The 24,601-nt window shown below is 40.2% G+C and overlaps 1 protein-coding gene across 7 annotated transcripts in view; it reads right to left on the minus strand.

The window, feature by feature from the left end:
- Positions 1–1,259: 1,259 nt before the first annotated feature.
- Rmdn2 (regulator of microtubule dynamics 2) overlaps positions 1,260–24,601 on the minus strand; it is a 48,554-nt gene continuing 25,212 nt past the window's right edge. For 5 of the 7 annotated variants that reach the window (XM_045137386.1, XM_045137385.1, XM_045137387.1 and 2 more), the window contains 9 exons: positions 24,116–24,218; positions 22,665–22,725; positions 16,048–16,123; positions 14,630–14,707; positions 12,863–12,961; positions 9,945–9,998; positions 9,783–9,863; positions 5,325–5,374; positions 1,260–2,434 (listed from right to left, as the gene is read on the minus strand). In XM_045137386.1, coding sequence (XP_044993321.1) covers positions 2,395–2,434; positions 5,325–5,374; positions 9,783–9,863; positions 9,945–9,998; positions 12,863–12,961; positions 14,630–14,707; positions 16,048–16,123; positions 22,665–22,725; positions 24,116–24,218 — 642 coding nt within the window. In that variant the 3' untranslated portion in view covers positions 1,260–2,394. Of the gene's footprint in view, positions 2,435–5,017; positions 5,375–9,782; positions 9,864–9,944; positions 9,999–12,862; positions 12,962–14,629; positions 14,708–16,047; positions 16,124–22,664; positions 22,726–24,115; positions 24,219–24,601 lie in introns of those variants that run through there. The other 2 variants (XR_006634135.1, XM_045137384.1) reach the window with 2 other exon arrangements.

The raw sequence follows: 24,601 nt of genomic DNA on the forward strand, positions 1-24,601 counted from the left end.
TCCCAGGTATACACATCAAATATGTGCAATCACACCTCAGTGGACCAGTTTTAGAAACTCGACTGTAATGCTTTAGCTTCAGGCACCAGAAACAAAATATAGGTTGGGGAGCCCCAAAATCAGAGAACTTCAAGATATACTAACTTTGGGGCTGGGAGACGGCCCACGATTCACATGGTTACTTGCAAAGTCTGCTGAGCCGAGTTCGGTTTCCCAGTGCCCACGTAAAACTGGACACAAAAGTTGTGCATGCATTTGACACTTTGCAGTAGCAAGAGATCCTGGTGTGTGTGCACATGCTTTCGTGTGTGTGTGTGTGTGTGTGCGTGTGTGTGTGTGTATACAAATGACATTTTAAAGATACTAAGTTTATTTGCATCTAAATTATGTCTAGGCTGTAAAATACGTAGTGCGTCGCTCTCTCTCTGAACCAAATAGGTCAAGTCATGAAACCCAGGCTTCACCATTCTCTCCTACTGCTTTTCTCTAATCTTGGCAGGGTGTGTGCATATTTGTACGTGTGAAGGTGAGCATGTGAGAGAGACGTGCTGTATGAGAAGGCACATGCATTAGATGCTCTCTGGTTGCTGGGACCAAATACCTGACAAGTAGCAGCTTAAGGAAGGAGAGGTTTGTTTCAACTCCTAGCTCAAAGGTGCAGTTCATCATGGTGACAGGAACTTGAACCAGCAGGTCATACCACATTCCAAATCAGGAAGCCTGCACTCTCCTTTTTATACAGTCCCGGACCCACAGCCCATGAAATGATGCCACCCACAGTGATGGTGGGTCTTCCTACTTCAATTAACCTAATCTAAAAAAAAAAAAAAAAATCCTTGGGCTGGAGAGATGGCTTAGCCATTAAGCACTTGCCTGTGAAGCCTAAGGACCCCGGTTCGAGGCTCGATTCCCCAGGACCCATGTTAGCTGGATGAACAAGGGGGCGCACGCGTTTGGAATTTGTCTGCAGTGGCTGGAAGCCCTGGCGCACCCATTCTCTCTCCCTCTGCCTCTTTCTCTGTCTGTCGCTCTCAAATAAATACGTAAAAATAAACCAAAAAAATTTTAAAAAAATCCTTAACACATATGCCAAGAGGTTTGTTTCTACACTGATTCTAAATTTTCGAGCTGACAAGTAGAGCTTAGCCATCTCCATGTACAAGATTGTCAGAAATGGACGATGTGAAATGAGGAAATACATCTAGAAAATGCTAGAGATCCGAAAACCCAATGTAACTATTCCCTATCTTTTCTTTTTACCTTCCCCCCTCTCTCTTTTTTTTTTTTTTTATTTCTTCAGGATACCTCTCTACTTTTTCAAACCTTTTCCTCTTTTCACTTTCCTACACTGCTCTTCTGCTTTTTAGGGGTTCAAGGTAGGGTCTCACTCTAGCCCAGGCTCCCGGAGAACTCACTCTCTAACCCCAGGCTGGCCTCAAACTCACGCTCCTCCCACCTCTGCCTCCCAAGTGCTAGGACTAAAGGTGTCGCCCCCACGCTACGTTTTGTCTTTTATCCCTGCTGCCTCCATCTCCCCCACTTGCCACTGGTATTGCACAGTGGCCCAGACCACAGCATGGACTCTGGAGCCATCTCCCAGTTCTCAGTCTTTTTTTACGCTGGGCTAAGAATACCATTTAACACCTCAGCTTTTAGCTTCCCGATCTGCACATGAGGTCAAGTCAAATGTTCCTTCTCCAGAGTTCCTGTGAGTGTGTGAGGATGAAGTGACGTGATAGAGGGAGAATACTTAATCACTATTCTATGCCCCACTCTATGCCAGACGTATTAACTCCAATCAACAGAATGTAAAAGTCTAGGCTCAAGGCGAATCTCAGAAGACAGGAGGTGCCAAGGCCTGGAGCCAGGTTCAGGCTTGACCAGTACAAATCTTTGCCCCCAATCATGTTCCTCACACACCAGAGCTTACACTATTTAAAGGCAAAATGAGAAATTTGGTGAAGATTGTATTTATGGTCCCTTTCAGCTTATACCATTGCTCTTCATAAATCAAAAGTATGAAAATATCAAATAAAAAAACATTTTTACAACTTTTGGACACTGACAAGTGACATGGTTGTTCAAATTACAATGAAAGCCATTTTTTTTTTAATGTAGTAAGAAGGCAAGCTAACAATGCAATAATAAGGTCTATCATAATTGTTAAAACTGTAGTGTAACACTCGGTTACTTCTTTAATTTTCTTTTGAGAATTTGTAACATACAGTTTGGATTTTTATCTTTTGAAGACATTCAAAGTTCTGGATCTGAACTCCCGTTTTCCGGGGTTGTCCGTGAAATCTCCCAAGAGGTCAGCAGCTCGAGTACTTTGTCAGTGAGTGGAAGGTGTCCTGTTAGCCTGGCCTTAGTGGTCCGCCAGGAGCAGTTCACATCTTAGGAACACTCTCCTTTGCTGTATCCAAAGTCAGGCCTCCTGAGTGGTGAGTGAAGCAACCACAGACAATTAGAGTCCACACAGCTCACTTTATGTGAAATCCCCTGGGTGGGGTGTAATATTTTACATATAATGCTATCATATAAGACAATTACTCAACTTTTTACAAGACAGGAAAGTTTAATGTGGAAGCTCCTTAGTTGCCTTGATACACATACTTCTTGGATTATGTGATTTGGTGAGTACTGCAGATGTAACCTACTCTGGAACTGAGCAGTGCTAATTTGAGGAGGCATGTCCAGGATGGGATGAGGGGGGAACTCCCTATGTTAACATTCTATTAGAGAACTGCACCAAGGGTCAGAAATTTCCAATACCCTAATAACTGAAGTATTCCATCCCTCTTTATTAGGTTAAGTGTGTATCTACAGTTATACTTATTATGCAATCAGTGGACACCAACTAGTCCCCTGAAAGCATACTGACTACAAGAATCAGCCACGGTGGCGCACGCCTTTAATCCCAGCACTCGGGAGGCAGAGGTAGGAGGATCACCGTGAGTTCAAGGCCACCCTGAGACTACAGAGTTAATTCCAGGTCAGCCTGGACCAGAGTGAGACCCTACCTCAAAAAACCACAAAAAAGAATCAAATAGATTTTTTAAAATATTTTATATATTTATTTGAGAAAGAGAGAATGAATATGGGTGTGCCAGGTCCTTCAGCTGCTGAAAATGAATTCCAGACACATGCTCCCCTTTGTGCATCTGGCTTACATGGGTCCTGGGGAATAGAACTTGGGTCCTTTGGCTTTGCAGGCAAGTGCCTTAACCACTAAGCCATCTTTCCAGTCCCCAAACAGAAATTTTGTTAGAAAAAATGAACAATTATGGGGTTATAGAGATGGCTCAGCAGTTAAAGGCACTTGCTTGCAAAACCCGATGGCCTAGGGTTCGATTCCCCAGTACCTATGTAAAGCCAGATGCACAAAGTGGCACATGCATCTGGAGTTTGTTTGCAGTGTCAAGAGATCCTGGTATGTCCATTTCCTCCTTCTTTCTCTGCTTGTCATTAAATAAAAATTTAAAAGTAAATAAATGAATATTGACTATGATGTGAGTCCTACATCTTTCTGTCAGGACTATTGTATATTTCTCATAGTTCCCAGCAAAAGTCATTGTTGTTTTTCTGCTAGGTTGAGCTGCTTCCATAAAGTCTACAGTGTGATTGATTATGTTGTTTACTAGCTAGAAGAATCTGCTTCAACTTGTATATTCTTACTCAGCTGTTTAAAGCCATCCAGAGGTATCCACAGCACTGTGGACTCTGACAAATTTATGACGGGGCTCATAGAACGCTACCCCATCTGGCCAGCAGACCCGTTGTAGAAGAAAGTGGGGAAGCGTTGGAATGGTTCAGTGCCTCTATTGGCAACTATAAAAGATGAGAGGGGAGAAACGGTTTCATTTGATTAACCAGTATCTCCAAGTCAGGGTTTGAAAAGTTTGAGTTTATGTGTATGTGTATACGGTATATGTATTGGTGCTAGCAAGCAGGAAATTCAAGTTTTACTCTAATTTCCTGGATGATCAAAGAATTCCAGGGAATATTTATAGATCACTTCTAGCTAGGGTAAAAAATTTAAATTGTGTTTATTATTAAAAATTGGGAAATACAGTAAATAAAATACAGACTTACAGAAACAAACTATAATTACGTAAGTGTACTCCTATAGGTATTTTTCTGGTGTATTTTCAGAGTTAAAACTATATGTATATACTATTTTGTCTTATGCTTAAGACAGTCTGTGCATTTCTCTCTACTATTTTAAATTTTTTTTGAGATAGGGTCTTACTTTGTAGCCCAGGCTGTCCTGGAACTCATGATTTTCCTAACTCTTCCTCCTGAGAGGATCACAAGAATGTGCCACCAGGCCCAGCATGTAATTTTTTTAATGTCAAAATTATGTTCTATTATAATCACTAATATGATTAACTGTTCTTCTGTTGTGTACACAGTCTTATATTGCTGAAAATACACATAAACCACTTGTGCTTTTCTCTTTTGTGAAATTCCTCTGAAAGGGAATTGCAAGATTAGAAGTTAATATATTCCTAAGGTCCTAGATAGAAGGATTGTAACAAAATACCCACTTATTAAGGGTATATAAAAACACGCAATCTTGGGGCTGGAGAGATTGCTTAGTGGTTAAGCGCTTGCCTGTGAAGCCTAAGGACCCCGGTTCAAGGCTCGAATCTCCAGGACCCATGTTAGCCACATGCACAAGGGGGCGCACATATCTGGCGTTCGTTTGCAGTGGCTGGAAGCCCTGGCATACTCATTCTCCCTTTCTGTCTGCCTCTTTCTCTGTCTGTCTCTCTCAAATGAATAAATAAAAATTGAATAAAATTTTAAAAAACACACAATCTTATGGCACTCTTGCTAATATTGAATGTCCTCCCTTTTTATTTTTTGCAAAGTTAATAGTAAAACAGTATAATTTTATTCACATTTCTCTGGTTAGTTGTTATACATCTTCTTTTTCTACTGACAATTTTTGGCATTGTTACCATTTTAATCCATACTAATGAAATTACTATGGTTTATAATATGTTGACTAAACAACAAAATAGTCAGTAGAATTAATTTTATTAGACTGAGTTCAGTATATATTTTTTACAATTTACTGACAGAAAATATAAAGTACACATGTTCATAGCTCATTATATACTGACACCATAGAAAGGAGGTTCTACAAATAACATGATTTTTTTTGGAGGGCTACAGTGGGATACATTCTCTAGAAATATGATTTAATTTGAATATAAATACATTACCTTTACATTAAAAAGGATATAAAAATACGGTTCTGGTTAATTTAAACTTTAGTAGACTGCACGGGTTTGTTGACAGTAAGTTCTTGTATTTACCTCTTCAAGGAAGTGATTATTTTTTTCACCTCTTTTTGTGCATCTTTGTCCTATAAAGACAATGCAAAAATATAATAAAATTCCACACACTTATTCTGATCATCTAGATACTTTAAAGTAGACTGTTCGTGACAATGCAAGCATATGTTTTGAAATGCCAGTACGAGGCAAGTGTGGGCTGCACAGGCCAGCAGGACGCAGGTCTAGAGTGGCGGTGTAAGAAGCTCTGTCCAGGCTCTCCTTCGCTGAGGCTTAGACTGGTGGGGATCAGTAAGGGGAAGCCTTTCATGAACACTGATGCAAGGGGCCCCACAGTGTGTTAACAAGTAACAGATTCTTCCTTCGCTGAGAGGTGTGAAGCAGTTCTAGTTCTAGCAGCAAGATCTGAGGAAACCAGAGAATACTCTGCAAATTATACCTGTGTGACATAAGTGTCACACAGGTTTCATTAAATGGCTCATGTTAGGGATTACTATTTCACGAGTATGTCATAGCAGCATGATTTATGTCACTTTAAAATATTACTGCATTTTTGGGCTAGAGCAACGGCTTAGTGGTTAAGCGCTTGCCTGTGAAGACTAAGGACCCAGGTTGGAGGCTCGATTCCCCAGGACCCACATTAGCCAGGTACACAAGGGGGCGTACATGGTTGGAGTTTGTTTGCAGTGACTGGAGGCCCTGGCACACCTATTCTCTCTCTCTCTCTTTCTCTGTCTGTTGCTCTCAAATAAATAAATAAAAATGAACAAAAAATTAAAAAATATTATTGTACTTTTAAAATACAGTTTTTCTCTTTAGATTAGTACATCCATTACTATAAAACCACAATATTAAAGTTTTTCCCTATGAGCTTTTTTGGTTTACTTTAGGCCACTGAATTTTAATGCTGCCTCTAGGCAAACAAATTCTACACTACTGTATAAGTCAGTATTTCAGTCAGCCATTATTTTACATTGGCTTGGTCATGGGAATCTGTTACTGGATTTGTTTTTTAAAAGAAATGTTTCTCAAAATCTGAGATTACCTCCCACAAGTCAGGAAGAGTTCACACAAATAATCAAATTGCTACAGTTTCAAATTCTGGGAACATAAAGCTGTCCACACACATGCATCTGAGCTCTAGAGACCTAACGGCTGACAGTCCCCATACCAAGTAGATAAGTGATATATTTAGAGTCCCCTGCCAGGGGACAAAACACATCCTACAACTGTGATGATAGAAAGAAGTCACAAATGCACAAGCAGCAGGCAAGTATGCTATGAAGGGTCACATGCAGGAGAGAGAACTAAAGGCTGGGCTGTCTTCACTGGAACTAGTGGTATTGCCAGACATGTTGGCAATGGATAAACTAGCAAGCAAAATCACAAACTGGGCATGTCTACACACAACTCACTGTCTCCTGTGTTCTCAATGCAGAAGAAATTGAAATATTCCTGAGAGTATATTTACTACTTGGAAAAACATCTTCCAATAATAAAAGTGGAGGTATCATTTTAAAGAAAGAAAATAATGTGGCAACTTTGTTCAGACTATTTTTTAAAAGATTTTATTTTTATTTATTTATTTGAGAGAGGGAAAGAGAGAGAGATGAGATAGAGAGACAGACAGAGAGTGCGCACCAGGGCTTCCAACCACTTCAAACAAACTCCAGATGTATGCACCACGTTGTGCATCTGGCTTACATGGGCCCTGGAGAATCAGAGGTCCTTTGGCTTTGCAGCCAAGTGCCTTAACCATTAAGCAATCTCTCCAGCCCCAGACTATTTTTTTTTTTAGAGGTAGGGTCTCACTCTAGCTCAGACTGACCTGGAATTCACTATAGAGACTCAGGGTGGCCTCGAACTCATGGCGATCCTCCTACCTCTGCCTCCCGACCAGACTATTTTTAAAAAACGTATTTTATTTTATTTGAGAGACAGAGAAAGAGGGAGATGGGGACATTGGGCATGCCAGTGCCTCTAAGCTGCTGCATATGAACTCCAGACACGTGCACCACCTTCCACATCTGGCTTATGTAGGTAACTGGGGAATTGGATCTTGGTCCTTAGGCTTTGTGTCTTAACCACTCAGCCATCTCTCCAGCCCCTCAGACTAATTTTTATTACAAAAATATTTTTTAGGGCTGGAGAGATGGCTGAGTGGTTAAGCGCTCACCTGTGAAGCCCTGGCGTGCCCATTCTCTCTCTCTCTCCTTCTATCTGTCTTTCTCTCTGTCTCTGTCGCTCTCAAATAAATAAATAAAATATTTTAAAAAATGTATATTTTTTAAATATCTAAAATTTTTAGCTAAATATATCACTAATTCTGCTTACTATCACAGTTCATAGTGCTGTTTTTATGTCTGTGGAGTCAGTGTTTTGATTCCTCCTAATAATATGTACTGAGTGGTATAATCTGGGTGACATATTCAGCACTAGGAACAGAGTGTGAATGACAGAGACTTGATGCTATTTTAATAAACAACCACAGTCAAGTACCTACTCACAATTGTGCTCAACGACAGAAGGATGAGTGTGAGGGGATTTCTTGCTAGGGAGGGTCAAGGGGGATTTCACTCAAGAAGTGGCATTTACAGCCAGGTGTGGTGGCATATGCCTTTGATCCCAGTACTTGGGAGGACTGCTGTGAGCTTGAGGGCACCTTGACACTACATGCTGGATTCCAGGTCAGCCTGGACTAGAACAAGACCCCACCTCAATAATCAAAAAAACTGGAGATGGAGACAGAGATGCTGGTTGGGTCTGAGATGTTTTCAAGAAGAGGAAATGATATGTGCTCTGGGTGAAGGGCAGAGAATAGAGAAGAGAAAGGAAAGGGGAGGGTCTGTGAAACTTGAGAGACTTCTAGGAGCCGAATCAGAGCCTTTAGGACACAGTAAAATGTTTGAAATTTACCCTAACGGCAAAGGGTTTTAAGTAGGGATAGTGACAATTGAGGCTTATGTTTAATCTGCTGCTTCGGGAGCCAAGCATGGTCTAGTGGGAGATGAAACTCTGTGGAGGCAAGCTAGGAGGATCTATGATTAGACTGGCCTCAAACATACAGCAATTCTGCCTTTGCCTCTCAGGTGCTGGAATTATAGGCGTGCAGTCCTGTATGTAGCTTGTTCTGCATCCTTTATCAGCTGATGAAATCCCCTGAGGATCTGAGGCACAGCGCCAGGACCCCTGTGGAATTTCAGGGACCCAGAAAACACACGAGCAGCCCGCGACCTTGATCCTGTCACTATGGAAGGGACCCAGGGAGCCTGGCTGGCCTTCACTGGAGATGCATGCCTCTGCAGCTCCAGAGTGCCCTGACTTCTCTGTGTACCCTTCCATCCCAGGCCGTCAGCTCTGCTGCCTCGGCTTGTGCCTGTCCACCTGACTGACGCCCTCTGCCTCACTTCCACACTACACAGATCCGCAAAACCTCTCTCTGCTATCTCCTGGTATCTGCTGGGAGAAAATGATTTCCCCCTTTTACAAATCTCCATAATGGATTATTTGCACAGACTTAGCACTCCTGCCCTCTAGCTCACACCACAGACATCTAGACAGAGCTGTCGGCGCTCTCAGCAGATAGGCTCCTGGAGGGCAGCAGACCTGTCTAGATGATAACAAGCAGTGGGAGCTGCAGTCCTCCAACACAGAAGAGGAGGAACTTTTTACTTTAAAAAAAAAAAATTTTATTTATTTATTTACTTTTATGAGAGAGGATCAGCAAGCACATGAGAGAGAAAGAGAATTGGTACGAGATGGCCTCCAGCCACTGCAATGGAACTCCAGAAGCATGCACCGTCTTGTGCGCATGTGCGACCTTGCACACTCGTGACACCCTGAGCATCTCTGGCTTACATGGGACCTGGGGAGCTGAATATGGGTCCCTCAAAATGGTTAAATGGCGTGAAACTCCAGCTGAGCTCAGTTCTGGAGATCCAAAGTACCAAGTGGGGACTACAGTTAGTAATATAGCCTCATGTGCTTGAAATCTTCCAAGAGAATATACCTTGGTGATGTAAGGATAATTTTAGCAGTAACAGTGTACCACTAGTGATAAACATGTCTATTAGCTTGGTTGTGGCCATTTCGTGGTATTTACATATATCAAAGCATCAAGTCATACATCATCTTAGATATAACTTTTATCTGTCAGTTATGCATCAATAAAACTGGAAGAATAAATATACATAACTAATTTAATTAAGTTAAAAAAAGACAACTGCAAGTCAACTGAGACAGTTTCTCATTTAACTTCGGGTGGCAGTGCTCAGTTACTGTTCAACTCGCCCCTCTGGGAATAACAGGGAGTACTAATGCTGAGTTACGGTGCTCAGTTACTGTTCAACTCGCCCCTCTGGGAATAACAGGGAGTACTAATGCTGAGTTACGGTGCTTAGTTACTGTTCAACACACCCCTCTGGGAATAACAGGGAGTACTAATGCTGAGTTATGGTGCTCAGTTACTATTCAACTCACCTCTTTGGTAATAACAGGAAGTAGTAATGCTGAGTTACAGAATTTCCAAGCATCCTGAGTTTTCTCAAGATCTATGTGACACTATAAATGAAAACATATTAAAATATCAAAGTTGCACTCAATGTTATAGCATCAAAGGCATCTTCAAATGGTCTTTATTACCTTGGCCAAGTACATGTAGTTGGATATAGAATAACCAGGTTTTAGTTCTTCAGCCTGATTTAAGAGAAGGCAGACAAGAGGGTGTCAGAGAAATATTGTAACAAGAACACTGGTCATAACAGAAGGGGAAATAGCTCAATAAATCTGATACTATTAAAAAAGTTCCTCAAGAATTGAGGTTGTTTGTTTCACATTGGTACAATTTTACCAGCTTAAGTATCTTTTGGTTACAAGCATAACTTTTACACTTAGCCATTAAAGTTAAATTGATTACTATGGTCAACAAGTTTCCAAAACAAGGTGATTCTTTTATATAATCAGTTCTCTGACTTCTCCTTCTGTTCCTTTTTCCTTTTTGTCTTTGGATAACAAAACAGCCGACAGCACACTCTCCCCAGGGCAGGCCCCACACACCCCGCAGGGGGCTTAGGAGGTGAGAGGAGTAGGGCATGACCCACACTTCTTGGCAAGTATCTTCCACAGATTACGATTTGATTGCTTATGAACAGATTTCCTAGGAGCCAAAATATCTGAAGCCCATCACCTCCAGGCTCCAATACTCCTAAGAAAAGATATTGGTGGAAGTAATAGTAGATGAGTCACAGATAGAAGTAGGTGTCACTATACGAAGGACAGCAGTATTCAGCATGATGTTTTTCTGAAGGGGGCGTTTCTAGAGGGGCTTTTAGAACATTCTCATAATACCAGCAAAAGAATGTTGGAGATGTGTTACGTGATCTTAGCTACTCTGGTTCCTTGAAGGCGGGAGCCACGGTAGTCATTTCTGTATTCTCTAAATTTAAAAGTGTGCTTGGCATTTGGTTGGTGCTTAATAAACACTGTTGAATAAAGAAGCTGTGCTCTAATATCTCAACCTCTAGAAGGAGCTTTCTACCATTTTAGGGCACAGAAGAAAGCTCTGCAGCTGGTGAAACAGCTAGTAGAGACCAGCGGTAATATAATCTCCCTAGATATTGTGAGGCTGTGGAGAATCAGTTTCCATTACAGGAGAAAAATAACTAGGGAAGATTTGTATTTAGTTAAAATGTTCACTATGCTAGGCACTGGACCAAGACAATTGCATAGATTATTTTATAGACTCCTTTCAAAAGCTGTATAACACTTGTATAACAGGTGTTACTACGCATGGCTTCACAGATGAAGATGGAGAAATAAAGAAATATGCTCAGGTTATACAAACAGAAGAAAAGGCTCAGGCCCCAGCTTCGCCTGTCTGACTCTCTAACCATTGTTCTTGATGCTACAACACCCAGCCGGATGACTCTGGAGTCACCTTCCTGGTCCTGTGATGTCCATGGTAGGATGGACTAGGGGTATGAGCTCCCACAACATGGCCTTCTGTGTGGCCCAAGAGCTACAGCTCTTGGAAACTAGGAAAACTAGGGTGGACTCTAGGCCTGGGCTCTTTTTGTGCCCTCCCCTTTACTTCTTGGATTTGTTTATTTATCTGCAGCCTAAACTCTCTGGACACCAGGTCCTCCGTGACCTCATCTGCTGTTGAAAATTCAGGGAGAAGTATTCTTGTTTTCTCACTTCTTTTTGGTAAAAATCACAATACATTTTCAGACACAATAATGTAATGTTCAACTGGTAGAGACCCCAACATGGTTTGCCAAGGTGTTTATAAAATTTACAGTTTTGAGGTTTTATTCTTTCCCTTTCCTTCCCCTTCTCCTTTTCCCTTCTCTTTCCCCTTCCCTTCCTTCCTTCAGCACTCACTCGGTGTTAGGCACACTCTAAAACATTTACTTGCATTAATGCATTTAATGCTCACAGCATCACTATGAAGTAGTACGTCCATGTGACCAGTTAGGTTACGAGAGGAGTTAACTAACTTGTTCAGTGTTAACCAGTGTGGCAGAGCTGAAAGTGAACCAGGCAGTCTCATCCTAGAATCTGTATTCTCTACCTCTACATTATTGTGTCACTGACCACATTTTATTTTATCTGTGTATTACTTCAGACATATTAGCATGTTAAGAACTTTTGTAGAGTATTCTGAAAGCCCAATCTTTTTATTTTATTTTATTTTATTTTAATTTAATTTATTTTATTTACTTGAGAGAAAGAGGCAGGTGTAGAGAGAAAGAGAGAATCGGCAGTGGCAAACAAATTCCAAACGTATGTGCCATCTTGTTCATCTGACTTACGTGGGTCCTGGGGAATCAAATCTGAGTCCTTTGGCTTTGTAGGCAAGTGCCTTAACCACTATGCTATATCTCCAGCCCTGAAACCCCAATCTTTAAGTATAACTTTGATATTATAAGGAAACAAGTTTCAAGTTCAAATAGAATTTTTTCTAATTAACTTGGCACCTTTTGTGTAAATTATTTATTTTAATTATACCATGACCCATTTTCTAATAGAATTTACATGAGGAAAATCATTTTCCATGGCAAAGAAATAGGGTATAATGGTCTCAGACTTCACATCTTGGTTGTCCCTGTGTGAAGCTTTATTAGCTAGTTCTTTGATTCTTTTTTTAAAATTTTTTTATTTTTATTTATTTATTTGACAGCAACAGACAGAGAAAGAGACAGAGAGCGAGAGAATGAGAATGGGTGCACCAGACTGATAGGACTGAAAACAAAGCAAGTCTCGCTGCTTGGATTTGGTCATCAAGACTGTACTCAAACCTTCATTAGGCTGCTGATGTACTCTAAAAAGAGTAGTATGTGATTCTTAGGTCTAAGAACACAACTCCTGATTGAAAAGGTTTGTATTGGGAGCATAACCTGAATCCTGAGAGGCTTAAAATATAACAAATGTAACATTATCAAGACGGATTCAAGCTGGAGCTCCATACATGGAAAGGAGAAATACTTCTTGGGCAAAGGATAGCAGGGACTGCTACAGATGGTAGCTAATCTGATGCTAAAATAACAGAAAAGATATACCTTAAGGAAATGGTACAAAGCTTCATGAACAGTTGCAGATGGTATTTTTCCAAATAGAGTAGCGGCCATTTTCTTCTCAATCCAGCTGAGTTTTGAGACCTACAGATACAAAGGAATACCACTCTAGAAAGCTGTTTACCTTATGAGTGAATAATCTACCTCCAGTACCATGTGTACATATATCTGTATATTTCTAAGTACAGAACCAGATTATAAACACATACAGATATAACATTAATAAAATGCCAATAAATATCAATTGTCACTCTTATAGTAATAATATATTTTTCCTTTTTTCATGTATAGTGTGTGTGTGTGTGTGTGTGTGTAGTATACGCACATGTATATGCAGATGCACTTGCAGGCAAGCAAGGTCAGAGAATGTCAGGTACCCTTTATTTCTCACACATGTATTCACTCGAGATAGAGTCTCTGAACCCACAGCTGCAGTTTTGTCAAGACCTCACAGTTCTCCAGTCGATGCTCCCCACAGGACCGCTGTTACTGTCATATGTGGCCATGTCCAGCTACTTATTGGGTCCTGGGGAATGGAACTCGGGTGACTTAAGGTCCCCTCAGGTCCTCATACTTGTGGCAAGCATTCTTAACATCTGAACTATGTCCTCAACCCCTTCTTTGCTTTTAATTCCTGAAAATCTGTGTTTGAATCCCATTCTACTGCTTATTAACTATGTGGCTTGTAAGACTGTTGAAAGAACATGCTGCATATGTGTGTACTATATGAGATGCTTATAAGAGCCATCATCGCTATTACTTTCTCTTTTCTTTTAAAAATATTTATTTCATTTATTTAAAAGAGAGAGAGACAGAGTATATGGCCACACTAGGGCCTCTAGCCACTGCAAATGAATTCCAGATGCTTGTGCCACTTTGTACATCTGGCTTTACATGGATACTGGGGAACTGAACTCAGACTGTCACGTTCTGTAACTGTTTAACTGCTGAGCCGTCTCTCCAGCCCCGTATTCTCCATCTTCAGTACTGTTTTCTTTATTTGTAGTGAGTCATCTCATCAACACACTCGTGAGGAGATGCTTATCTTACGTGCAGAGCACTGAGCTGGCTGCTGAGAAGAATACAACATAGAGGTGCCTGAGGATGCTTTTCTCAGGAGCCTTTGGACAACTTGACATCAAGAGAAAACACATTGCAAGTGAAAGATATGAGTTAACGGAAGATAGTACTACCAGTGCAGTATTTCAGAGAATGGAGGCATTACTGTATACTTTATAACATATACATTACTGATGCAGTCAGACTCAGATTCACATTGCTGGCAGAAATCACCTGACCAAGAGCACATTGTAGGAAAAGGTTTAGTTTGGCTTATAGGCTCGAGGGGGAAGCTCCATGATGGCAGGGAAAACGACAGCATGAGCAGAGGATGGGCATCACCTCTTGGCCAACGTCAGGTGGACAACAGCAACAAGAAAGTGTGCCAAACACTGGCAAGGGGGTTCTGGCTGTAACATCCATAAGCCCGCCCCCAACAAAACACCGCCTCTGGGAGATGTTAATTCCCAAATCCCCATCAGCTGGGAACCTAGTATTCAGAACACCTAAGTTTGTGGGGGACACCTGAATCAAACCACCACAATTAGGTGTGGAAAAAATACTATTTTTACAATATTCCCTATAGCAGGCAACAGGTCAATAAATGAAAGAATGAATAGCTTCCTAAAAACACATCAAAGACCCATATTGTATTCAAATAAGAATCATAAATAAATAAAAGCTTCAACTTACAGTATAACAGTATCTTCCTTTGAGGTAATACAAAAAGGGTTCTTCCGGTAAAAGTTGGATGGCTATATCTAGATGATCCTGAAAGAAACACCAACACAAAAAGTCATTTCTATATTTATAACCCTAACCCCACTGAGCAGGGTCTCTAGGGTAACAGGAGCTGGGGTGAGGAGATAAAAGAGAAAAATGTATTAAAATTAATATAAAATAAAAATTAATATAAAACAGCTGGAAATACATTTCACTGGGAGAATATTTACATGGGACCCTAAGTTCAATCCCTAGTATTGAAGACATAAAAACAAAATTTACACAAATAAATCTATAATATCCCAATGGAAAAATGAGTAAAGGCTGTAAAGAGAAAATAGCAAATGAAGCCGTGGGGAGATGGATCACGGGCTAAAGGGGCTTCCTTACAAGGCCTGACAGTCTGGGTTCAATTCCCCTGTACCCAGATGCACCAGTGGTGCATGTGTGTGGAGTTCAGGTGCAGTGGCATGCCCATGCTTTCTCTCTCTCTCTTTGCAAATAAATAAATAAAATGTTAAAAATTGAAAAAGAAAATAACAAATGCCCAAAAATAATATAAAAATGTATCCAAATCTCAATACGAATCAGTAAAACTCAAATGACAACAATGAGTTTTCCCACTAGAAGTTCAGTATTAGTGAGAGCAAAAGGAAGTGTATACTCTTATGCATTTGCTGATAGTATATAAATTGAAGGCCAACTTGGCAAGAGTTGTTGTTTTTGGTGAGAATACAGTTATTGTGGTAGTTTGAATAGATGGCCCCCAATATATTCAGTGTTTTATTACTCTGTAGTTTGCATTTACAGCCACCTGGGTGGATCTTTGGTGTGGTGGTGGGTTTCAGATTTCAATCTAAAGATATGCAAAGTGTGCCTAGCTGGAGCTCCTAAAGTGTGCTGTGTGGCTTTTGGCTTTTTGGCTTGTGCTTCTCTCTCTCTGCTAGGTCCTGTGAAGGCAGGCCAGCTTCTTCTGCCATTTATGGAACTTCCTCTGGATCTGTGTATATCCCTTCCTCCATAACTGTGCCTGGTCTGGAAGTTCATCTCAGTGAATCTGAAGCTGTCTGCTACAGAACTGGGTACCAGGAGTGGGGTGACATGAACCTGCATTTCATAAACTTCTAAAGTAAAGTAAAGGAAATAGCTTTTGAAAAACAAAACAAAAGACACTCATCTAGATGTGAGTTATTGCAGGGACTGGGATAAGAACAATATTCAACCATCCAAACAGTTTGACTTCTTTTGCACAGTGCTATTTAGAGTGCTATTTCATTTCTTATTGTCTAGGTGATAAAATAAGAAAATTCCTAGAGCTTAATTGTTGAATAATCTCATGTCTGTCAGTGAAACATACAGATATAAACACTTTGAATATCAGAAAATACCTTGAAGCAATGTCCATAGTTGATTTTATTTTGTAAGCCCTCAAACTCAGAGACCTGGCCACACAGAACTGCATACCTGAAAAGGACAGACACAGTCATATGTTGATCAAATGTAGGACTTAAAATACATTACTAAAGCACTCATTAATATTTTGCCTTTTTTGAGGCAGGTCTCATCTTAGCCCAGGCTAACCTGTAACTTACTCTATAGCTCAGGCTGCCTTTAAAATCACAGCAGTTCTCCTACCTCACCTTCTTGAGTGCTGGGATTAAAGGTATGGGCCACTCCCTAACTCATTAATATTTTATGAGTTTTATTTTTAATATTTTTAAAAATATACTATTTATTTGAGAGAATATGTGTGTGTGTGTGTGTTAGCCTGTTCCACATCCTCCTGCCACTGCAAATGTATTCCAGACACACATGCCAGTTAGTGCATCTGGCTTCACATGGGTACTGGGGAATCAAACCTGGGCCATCTGGCCTTGCAAACAAATGCCTTTAGTTGCTGAGCCACCTCTCCAGCCCGAAGGTTTTACTGCAGATGCAAGGCCCTAGGCATTTAGCATTACCCTTCCTTACCCTAACTGAGCATGTTGATATATCTGTTCCATTTGTATGTGGGGAAGAAAATGAGCCACAATATATAATATGCTTTGACCTTTGCCTCATATGTAGAAGGTTCAGTAAATAATCTGACACCATCAGTATCCTTATCAGCATCAAAATGAGGGCTGGAGAGATGGCTTAGCAGCTAAAGGACTTGCTTGCAAGTCCCGACAGCCCAGGTTTGATTCCCCAGTGCCCACATAAAGCCAGATACACTAAGTGGTATATGCATCTGGCACAACCATGCTCTCTCTCTCTCTCTCTCTCTGTCTCTCTGTCAAATAAATAAATAAATTACTACAAAAAGAAAAAGTCTAATCATGTATAAAATTGGAAAATGTCATCAGATTTACAAATTTTAAAAAATACTGAAATCAGTATTTAAAATACATTCCCTCTTTAAAAATAAAACAAAAATATCATCATCTCCTTAAATGTCATAGAACACAAAAATAAATATGATTACAACCAAATACAGCCCCATCTCTCTCAGCCTTCCTGGAGATAGTGCCGTAGCACAACCCATCCTATGGATCATTTTTTTTTTCCCACTGAGAATACAGACGTGGTCATATGACTATAAGTTGGATGTAATATTCATTTAGCTACTTCCTAATGTTGTTTCTCATACAATGTTTCTGTCTATGCAAATTTTCAGAGTATTTCAGAATCCTTTTGTCTGGGGAAACATATCAAAATTTAACTATTTCAAAAATATATTATTTGGGGCTGGAGAGATGGCTTAGTGTTTAAATGCTTGCCTGTGAAGCCTCAGGACCACAGTTCGAGGCTCGATTTCCCCAGGACCCACGTTAGCCAGATGCACAAGGGGGCGTATGCATCTGGAGTTTGTTGCAGTGGCTGGAGGCCCTGGCGCACCCATTCTCTCTCTCTCTCTCTCTCACTGTTGCTCTCAAATAAATGAAAAAATAACCAAAAATAAATTTAAAAAATTATTTGCAGCGTCAAGTTAACTGAGGCCAGAAATATGAATCTGATATTAGTGCAAATGTTTCTGTGAATACACAGTAACCTCCAAGTATGAAAAGGAAGTGAATAATCTCTTAATTTGAAACAGGAAGACCTCTCCTAGACACAACAGATGATGTAATTCCATCACCCATACATACAATGGCCACTTTTTAGTTATTACTTTTAGCTCTCTTAATTTTCAGTTCCTATATAACCAATAAAAGCCACTCTAAGACGGGGTGTGATGGTGCACACCTTTAATCCCAGCACTCGGGAGGCAGAGGTAGGAGGACTGCAGTGAGTTCGAGGCCAGCTTGAGATTGCATAGTGAATACCAGGTCAGTCTGGGCCAGAGCTAGACCCTACCTTGAAAAACAAACAAACAATCAAAAAGCCACTGAAGCAAGAGGAACAACTAAGTCAACTTATTACAACTTACCTGAATGGGCTGAAGAGATGGCTTAGAAGTTAAGGTACTTGCCTGAGAAGCCTAAGGACCCATGTTCGACTCCCCAGGTCTCACGTAAGCCATTGTGCAAGGCGACACGAGCGTGCAAGGTCACATGTGCACACAAGGTGGCACATATGTCTGGAGTTCTAGTACAGTGGCTGAGGCTCTAGAGCACCAATTCTCTCATTAAAAAAAAAAGTTAAAAAAAACTTACCTGAGTATTTTGGATTAGAATATACTACTACACAGACCGAACTTCACATGGTTCTTTACAATCTCCAAAGCTTGGGCATTAAGGAAACAGATGCCCAGAAAAAGACTCCTGAGTTCCTATGTGAAAACAGTCACTGTGGTCTACAGGGCTCCTTGTGTTGTTGCCTCTTCTTTCTCGTTCTCCTCCACCCTCTTCTCCCTCTATCCTCCTCTTCCTTCTTTGTTCTTCTCTTTTGTTAATAAACTTTATTGTAAAACACATTTAGCTTACAGAAAAGATGAACTGAAAGGACAGCTAAGCTCTCAAGTATCCCATCTGCCTGGAAGCCCTCCTCCATTACTGACGTCCACATGTAAAGCAGCTGTTACGGTCAAGCAGCCCACAGTGACACAGCACTGCACCCAATGTGCACAGTTGACATGAGGGTTCATGCTTGTGCTGGAGATTCTGGGGACTTTGACAAATGTATAATGACATGTATTTTCCACCACTATAATATCATAAAGAATAGCTTCCCTGCCCCTGAAAAAATAAAAAACTTTTGTTCTCTATTCCCTGACTCCTCCCATCCCCTAGCATTAATTCATTTACTGCCTTAATCATTGGACAACCTCCAGGATGATTAGCTAGACTCCCACAGTATGCAGGTTTTTATAGAGTGGTCTTTCTTTTCTTAGCAATATCCACTTAAGTTTCTTCTGTGTCTCTCTCTCTCTTTTTTCTGTTTTTTTTTTTTTTTTGAGGTAGGGTTTCACTCTAGCCAAGGCTGACCTGGAACTCACTATGTAGTCTCAGGGTGGCCTTGCCTCAAACTTTCGGCCATCCTACCTCTGCCTCCCAAATGCTGGGATTAAAGACGTGCACCACCACACCCGGCTCTTCTGTGTCTTTTTATAGCTTGATGCCCCACCCTTTTTAGTGTTGAACATTCATACATATCCCACAAACTGGATGTACCACGATCCAGTTATCCATTCACCTACTAAAGGGTATCTTGGTTGCTTCCAAGTCTTGACAACTGTGAGTCAAACTCTGACACAGAATTTTGTGTGGAAGTAAGCTTTCAGTTCCTCTGGGTAAATACTGGAGAACACGATTGGTGGGTACTATGGCAAACGTACTTTCATAGAGTTCCCGTTGCTCTACACCCTTACCAACGCTCCACACTCCGTGCAGTCGGGGTGTTGGCCATTGTGGTGTGCATGGTGTCTCCTTTTGCTTTAACTTAGTTTCCTGATAGCAGGTGATGTTGAACACGTTTTCATACGCTTACTTGCTCTTTGCTTTGTTAAGCAAGCTGCGTAGGCCTTGTTCTAGCTTGAACACTGTGCTGTGTGTAGTCTTACTGTTGAGTGCAAAGTCTTTTTTGCACATTTTGGATAATAGCTCTTTGTTAGATACAGTTTGGAAAATATTTTCCCATAATCTGTCTTTTTAGTCTCTTGACATTTTATTTCTTTGGAATTCTTAATTTTTAGTAAAGTACATTTTATGAATTCTTTCTTTCATGCCATGGATCTTTGGTGTTGTACCTACATTTCCATAGCTACAGCTACCCAAATTTTCTTCTATGCTATGTTCTATGAATTATATTTATTTATTTTAAAATATTTTATTTATTAATTTGAGAGCAGGGGAAGATAGACAGAGAGACTAGGTACACCAGAGCCTGTAGCCATTGCAATTAAACTCAAGACCTGTGTGCCATCTTGTGCAGCTGGTTTTACGTGGGTACGGGGGAGTCAAACCTGGGTCCTTAAGCTTTGCTGGCAAGTACCTTAACCAATGAGCCAATCTCTCCAGCCCTTCTGTGGATTTTAAGGTTCTATAGTTTCAGTCATTTTGCATGCAGATGTCTAGCTGTTCCAGTATTTAGTTCACAGCAAACAGTGAAAACAGAAAGATAAAGACTAGGGGACGGCAGAGTAGGCAAGCCGCAGGGTGAGCACACATGAGTTCAGGACACTTGTGCAGCTCTCAAAAGAGGCAAACCGTCCTCTACAAAACCTGAAAACCCGTGCTCATAAATGTCTTCAAATCGAGTACTAATAGCAAAGGTACCTTTTTATGAGCTTCTTCAAAGGCAAAATGAATGTAATGGAGAAAGATGAGAAAAAGAGAGAAAGAGAAGTTATGGAGGAAGAAAAAGAGGGGAGGAGGAGCAGGGGCAGTATAAAAAGCTCAGTTAAAGTTGAAACATGGGTGTCTGTTCTGAATTCTAATATGCATGAACAACTCCTAGACACCTTCAGTTGCAAAGAAGAGGAGATGGAAGAAGAGCTTTCTCAATACAAATGTACTCTAGAATTTCTAAAAGTGAAAGAACAGAAGTGCTGTGACACACACACACATATATACATATACATATACATATACATATACATATACATATACATATACATATACATATACATATACATATGCTGGATTTATCTATATTATCTATAATATAATGTAGTATAATATGTATTATACTATATTATAATATAATTATATATTTATATATTATATTATATATAATATTATTATATTATATTTATATATTATATATAATATAATATTATTATATTATATTATATTATATTATATTATATTATATTATATTATATTATATTATATTATATTATACGGGATTCCTGCCCGTGTAAAGTGAAAGTTGGTGAATGGTGCGCCCCCTGCTGGTAGTAGAATAAACAGCTCTGCTTTGGGGAAATAGTTTGAATTATATACGCTGCTGTAAGCAATCCTTAGGGAAGACTGTGGTTCTTTGAAAAATGAGCTGTTTTGAGAGAGATTTTGCCTAATAATGCCTCTAACGGAATAATCTAACCTCATAGTGGGGCATACTTCTGGAAACCTGAGGCTGAAGAAAGGCTCATCATTTACTGCTGTATTTTCTTAGTATAAGGAGACCTGCATGGCTGGTGAGAAAAACAAAACCAATGACAACAAACAGTGCAGGGTCAAAAACTATTGGAAAAATGTGTTTAGAAGTATAAAATGATAATTAAGAAATCAAGTGCAAATATGACTAGAAGTAAAATCATAATTTAAAACTGTTTTTTTTTTTTAAAAATGTTTTATTTATTTGAGAGAAAGAGAAAGAAGCAGACAGAGAGTGTGTATGGGCATGTCAGGGCCTTCTGCCACTGCAAACTGAACTGCAGATGCATGTGCCACCTTGTGCCTCTGGATTTGTGTGGGTACTGGAGTGACCCTAGGTGGTCAGGCTTTGCATGTAAGCACCTCTAAGTATTCTTCAGCCCAACATCATATTTCTTATTTGTCTTTATAATTTCCAATGTACAAAGGGTCCAAAACAAAAAAAAAATTGGGAATACTTTCCTCCAACAATATTCAGCCAATCCAACTAATTATTCTCCTTTTGTTTTCACTTTCCTATATGCAAACTGGCCTTTCCTTGACCTTTGGAATTTGCTTCCCCATGACTGATCAAGTTATAGAAAATAACAAGCATATTAAAAAAAACCATTTATTTTTATTTATTTGAGACAGAGAGGATGGGTGTGCCAGGGCCTCTAGCCACTGCAAATGAACTCCAGATGCATGTGCCACCTTGTGCATCTGAACAAGCATACTTTTTAAAAAATATTTTATTTGTTTATTTGAGAGAGAGTGTGTGTGTGTGCATGTGTGCCAGGGCTTTTAGCCACTGCAAATGAACTCCACACACGTACCAGCTTGTGCATCTGGCTTTACGTGTGTACTGGAGAGAAGAACCTGAGTCCTTAGGCTTTGCAGGCAAGTGCCTTAACTGCTAAGTCATCTCTCCAGCCCCCTTTTTTTTAAGAAAAAAATTATTTATTTATTTACTTGAGAGAGAATAGCATAGTTCTATTCAGTGAATCAGTTTCTACATTTTATTGAAAAACATGGTGTCACTTCAGTATGTTTTCAAACAAGCACCTTTAACTGCTGAGCCATCTCTCTATCCAGCCCAGTGTTTCAAATCAAATGTTCTATCTAACTAGATTTAATTCTAATATATCATCAAAGTCATGAGACTTGATAAATTCCATATCAAGTATTTATATTCAAAATATGCCTAGTGAGAAGTACAGGAAAATAAATGTAACAAAATCTGTCGCTATACTATCCTTCAGCCACTGCAAGCAAACTGCAGACACGTGCACCCCCTTGTATACATGTACAACCTGGCGTGCTTATGTCACTGTGTGTCTGCCTTACATGGGTCCTGGAGAGTCAAACGTAAGTCCTTAGGCTTCACAGGCAAGCACCTTAGCCGCTAAGCCATCTCTCCAGCCCGGGTGATATACTTTTAAAGATCCACTGCAATGAATAAGAGTCCTACTAGAATTTCTAGGACTGCATACATCCTGCAAACTTACCACAGGTGGCAGTATCCATTCTGAGGTGCTCTACTAACAGCTCTTTCTCCTAAGGTTTTCCCTGAAAGATAAATATTCTTCCAGTTAGTACCTTCATATGAGTTAGTAGGAGCTATATCCTTAAAGTCAGTCAGTGATTCCTAATGATGGTCACAAGCCCAAAGCATTAGCATCACCTTGAAACTTGTTAGGGAAGCACATTTGTGCCAGCTGGGTGAATTGCTCACTTTTGGTTGGGACCCAACAACCTATATTTTACTAGATTCCAAGGACACTGGCATATGTCACATTTGAAGCCCACTGATTCACTGCATCTAGAGTCCCAGAGGTGGGGAAGCAGAGATAGCAGATCCCTAGGGCTTACTACCTAGCTAGTTTAGCCAAGCTCTAGGTTCAGTGAGAGACTTCCTCTAAATATGAATGAATGAATGAATGAATGAATGAATGAATGAATAAATAAATAAATAAAAAGTAGAGCGGGACTGAGGAAGATACCCAAAATCAATCCCTGACCACACACAGGCACAAATATATATGCATATCTGCACATATGTGTACCACATACATATGAACACATACATACATATACAAAGATACATTTTGAAAAATCAGAAGTGTGAGGTTATCTGTGCTTCCTGGAGTTTAACCATACAAGAAGTTGGTTTAACTGTAATAAGTTACTATTGGTTATAATCATCCTCAGCCTAATATTGTTCTCCAAATACAACCACTAATTCTTACCGGTCTGTGATCTTACAAAGTTTAAAAAGTTAACTCTGGCCAGGCATTGTGGTGCACACCTTTAATCCCAGAACTCAGGAGGCAGAGGTAGGAGGATCGCTGTGAGTTCAAAGCCACCCTGAAACTACATAGTGAATTCCAGGCCAGCTTGGGCCAGAGTGAGACCCTACCTTAAAAAGCAGAAAAAAATAAACAAACAACAAAAAAAATTAACTCTGGGCTGGGGAGATAGCTTAGCAGATAAGGCACTTGCCTATGAAGCCTAAGGGCTCATGTTCGACTCTCCAGGTCCCAGGTAAGCCAGACGCACAGTGACACAAGTGCCCATGGTCACATATGCACACAAAGAGGTGCATGCATCTGGAGTTCAATTGCAGTGGCCGGCTGGAGACCCTGGCACACCAATTCTCTGCCCCCTCCCATCTCACTCTCATATTTAAAAAAAGGAAGTCTGTTGGGCTTGCCTCAAAAAAAAAGGTTAACTCTGAGGTTTCCTTCAGTTTTTTACTGTAACATGCTCAAATATTTTAAAAGAACAAACACATTAGTACTAAAAGTCCTCTTTGTTGTGAAGCTGCATTTTTCAGCATATATATTTCATACTGAAATGGACTAAACATATTGACTTTAGCTAAGATGATTTCACTGTAGTTGAAATTCATTCATGCTTTGTTGTTGCCACGGAGAATGCATCTTGACAGATGACTCACCAATATTAGCGTAGTGCTTCTTTTCTTGTGTGTCTGTAGATTCCTCACACATGTCTCCATAAGCTCGAACAAGACGCCACATAAACTCTATTTCATCTTTAAACTGAAAAGATAGGTTTTCACATCAGATCAACTCAGTAATTTTTCCACACTAAACTGTTTTCACTGCAACTTTAAAAAAAAATAAAAAGTTAGGCAGACACACAAATAGTTTGATCACTGAATTGATGCATACTCATAGTTAATATTTTAAATCCAAATATTTATGGGTAAGAAATGTGCCCTAATACAGCGTTACATTTAGACCCTGTGTGCGCGTGTATGTTGTGTGTGTGTGTGTGTGTGTGTGTGTGTGTGTGTGTGTGTGTGAATGCAGGCATGCACTTGCCAGGGCACACACACAGAGATCAGAGGACGACCTCTGGGGTCAGCAGCTGCCTTCCACCATGTTTGAGCCAGGCTCTCTGGGACTCTGCTGCTTGCTGC

Source organism: Jaculus jaculus, chromosome 18, assembly GCF_020740685.1.
Source record: "Jaculus jaculus isolate mJacJac1 chromosome 18, mJacJac1.mat.Y.cur, whole genome shotgun sequence".
Classification (NCBI taxonomy): Eukaryota; Metazoa; Chordata; class Mammalia; order Rodentia; family Dipodidae; genus Jaculus; species Jaculus jaculus.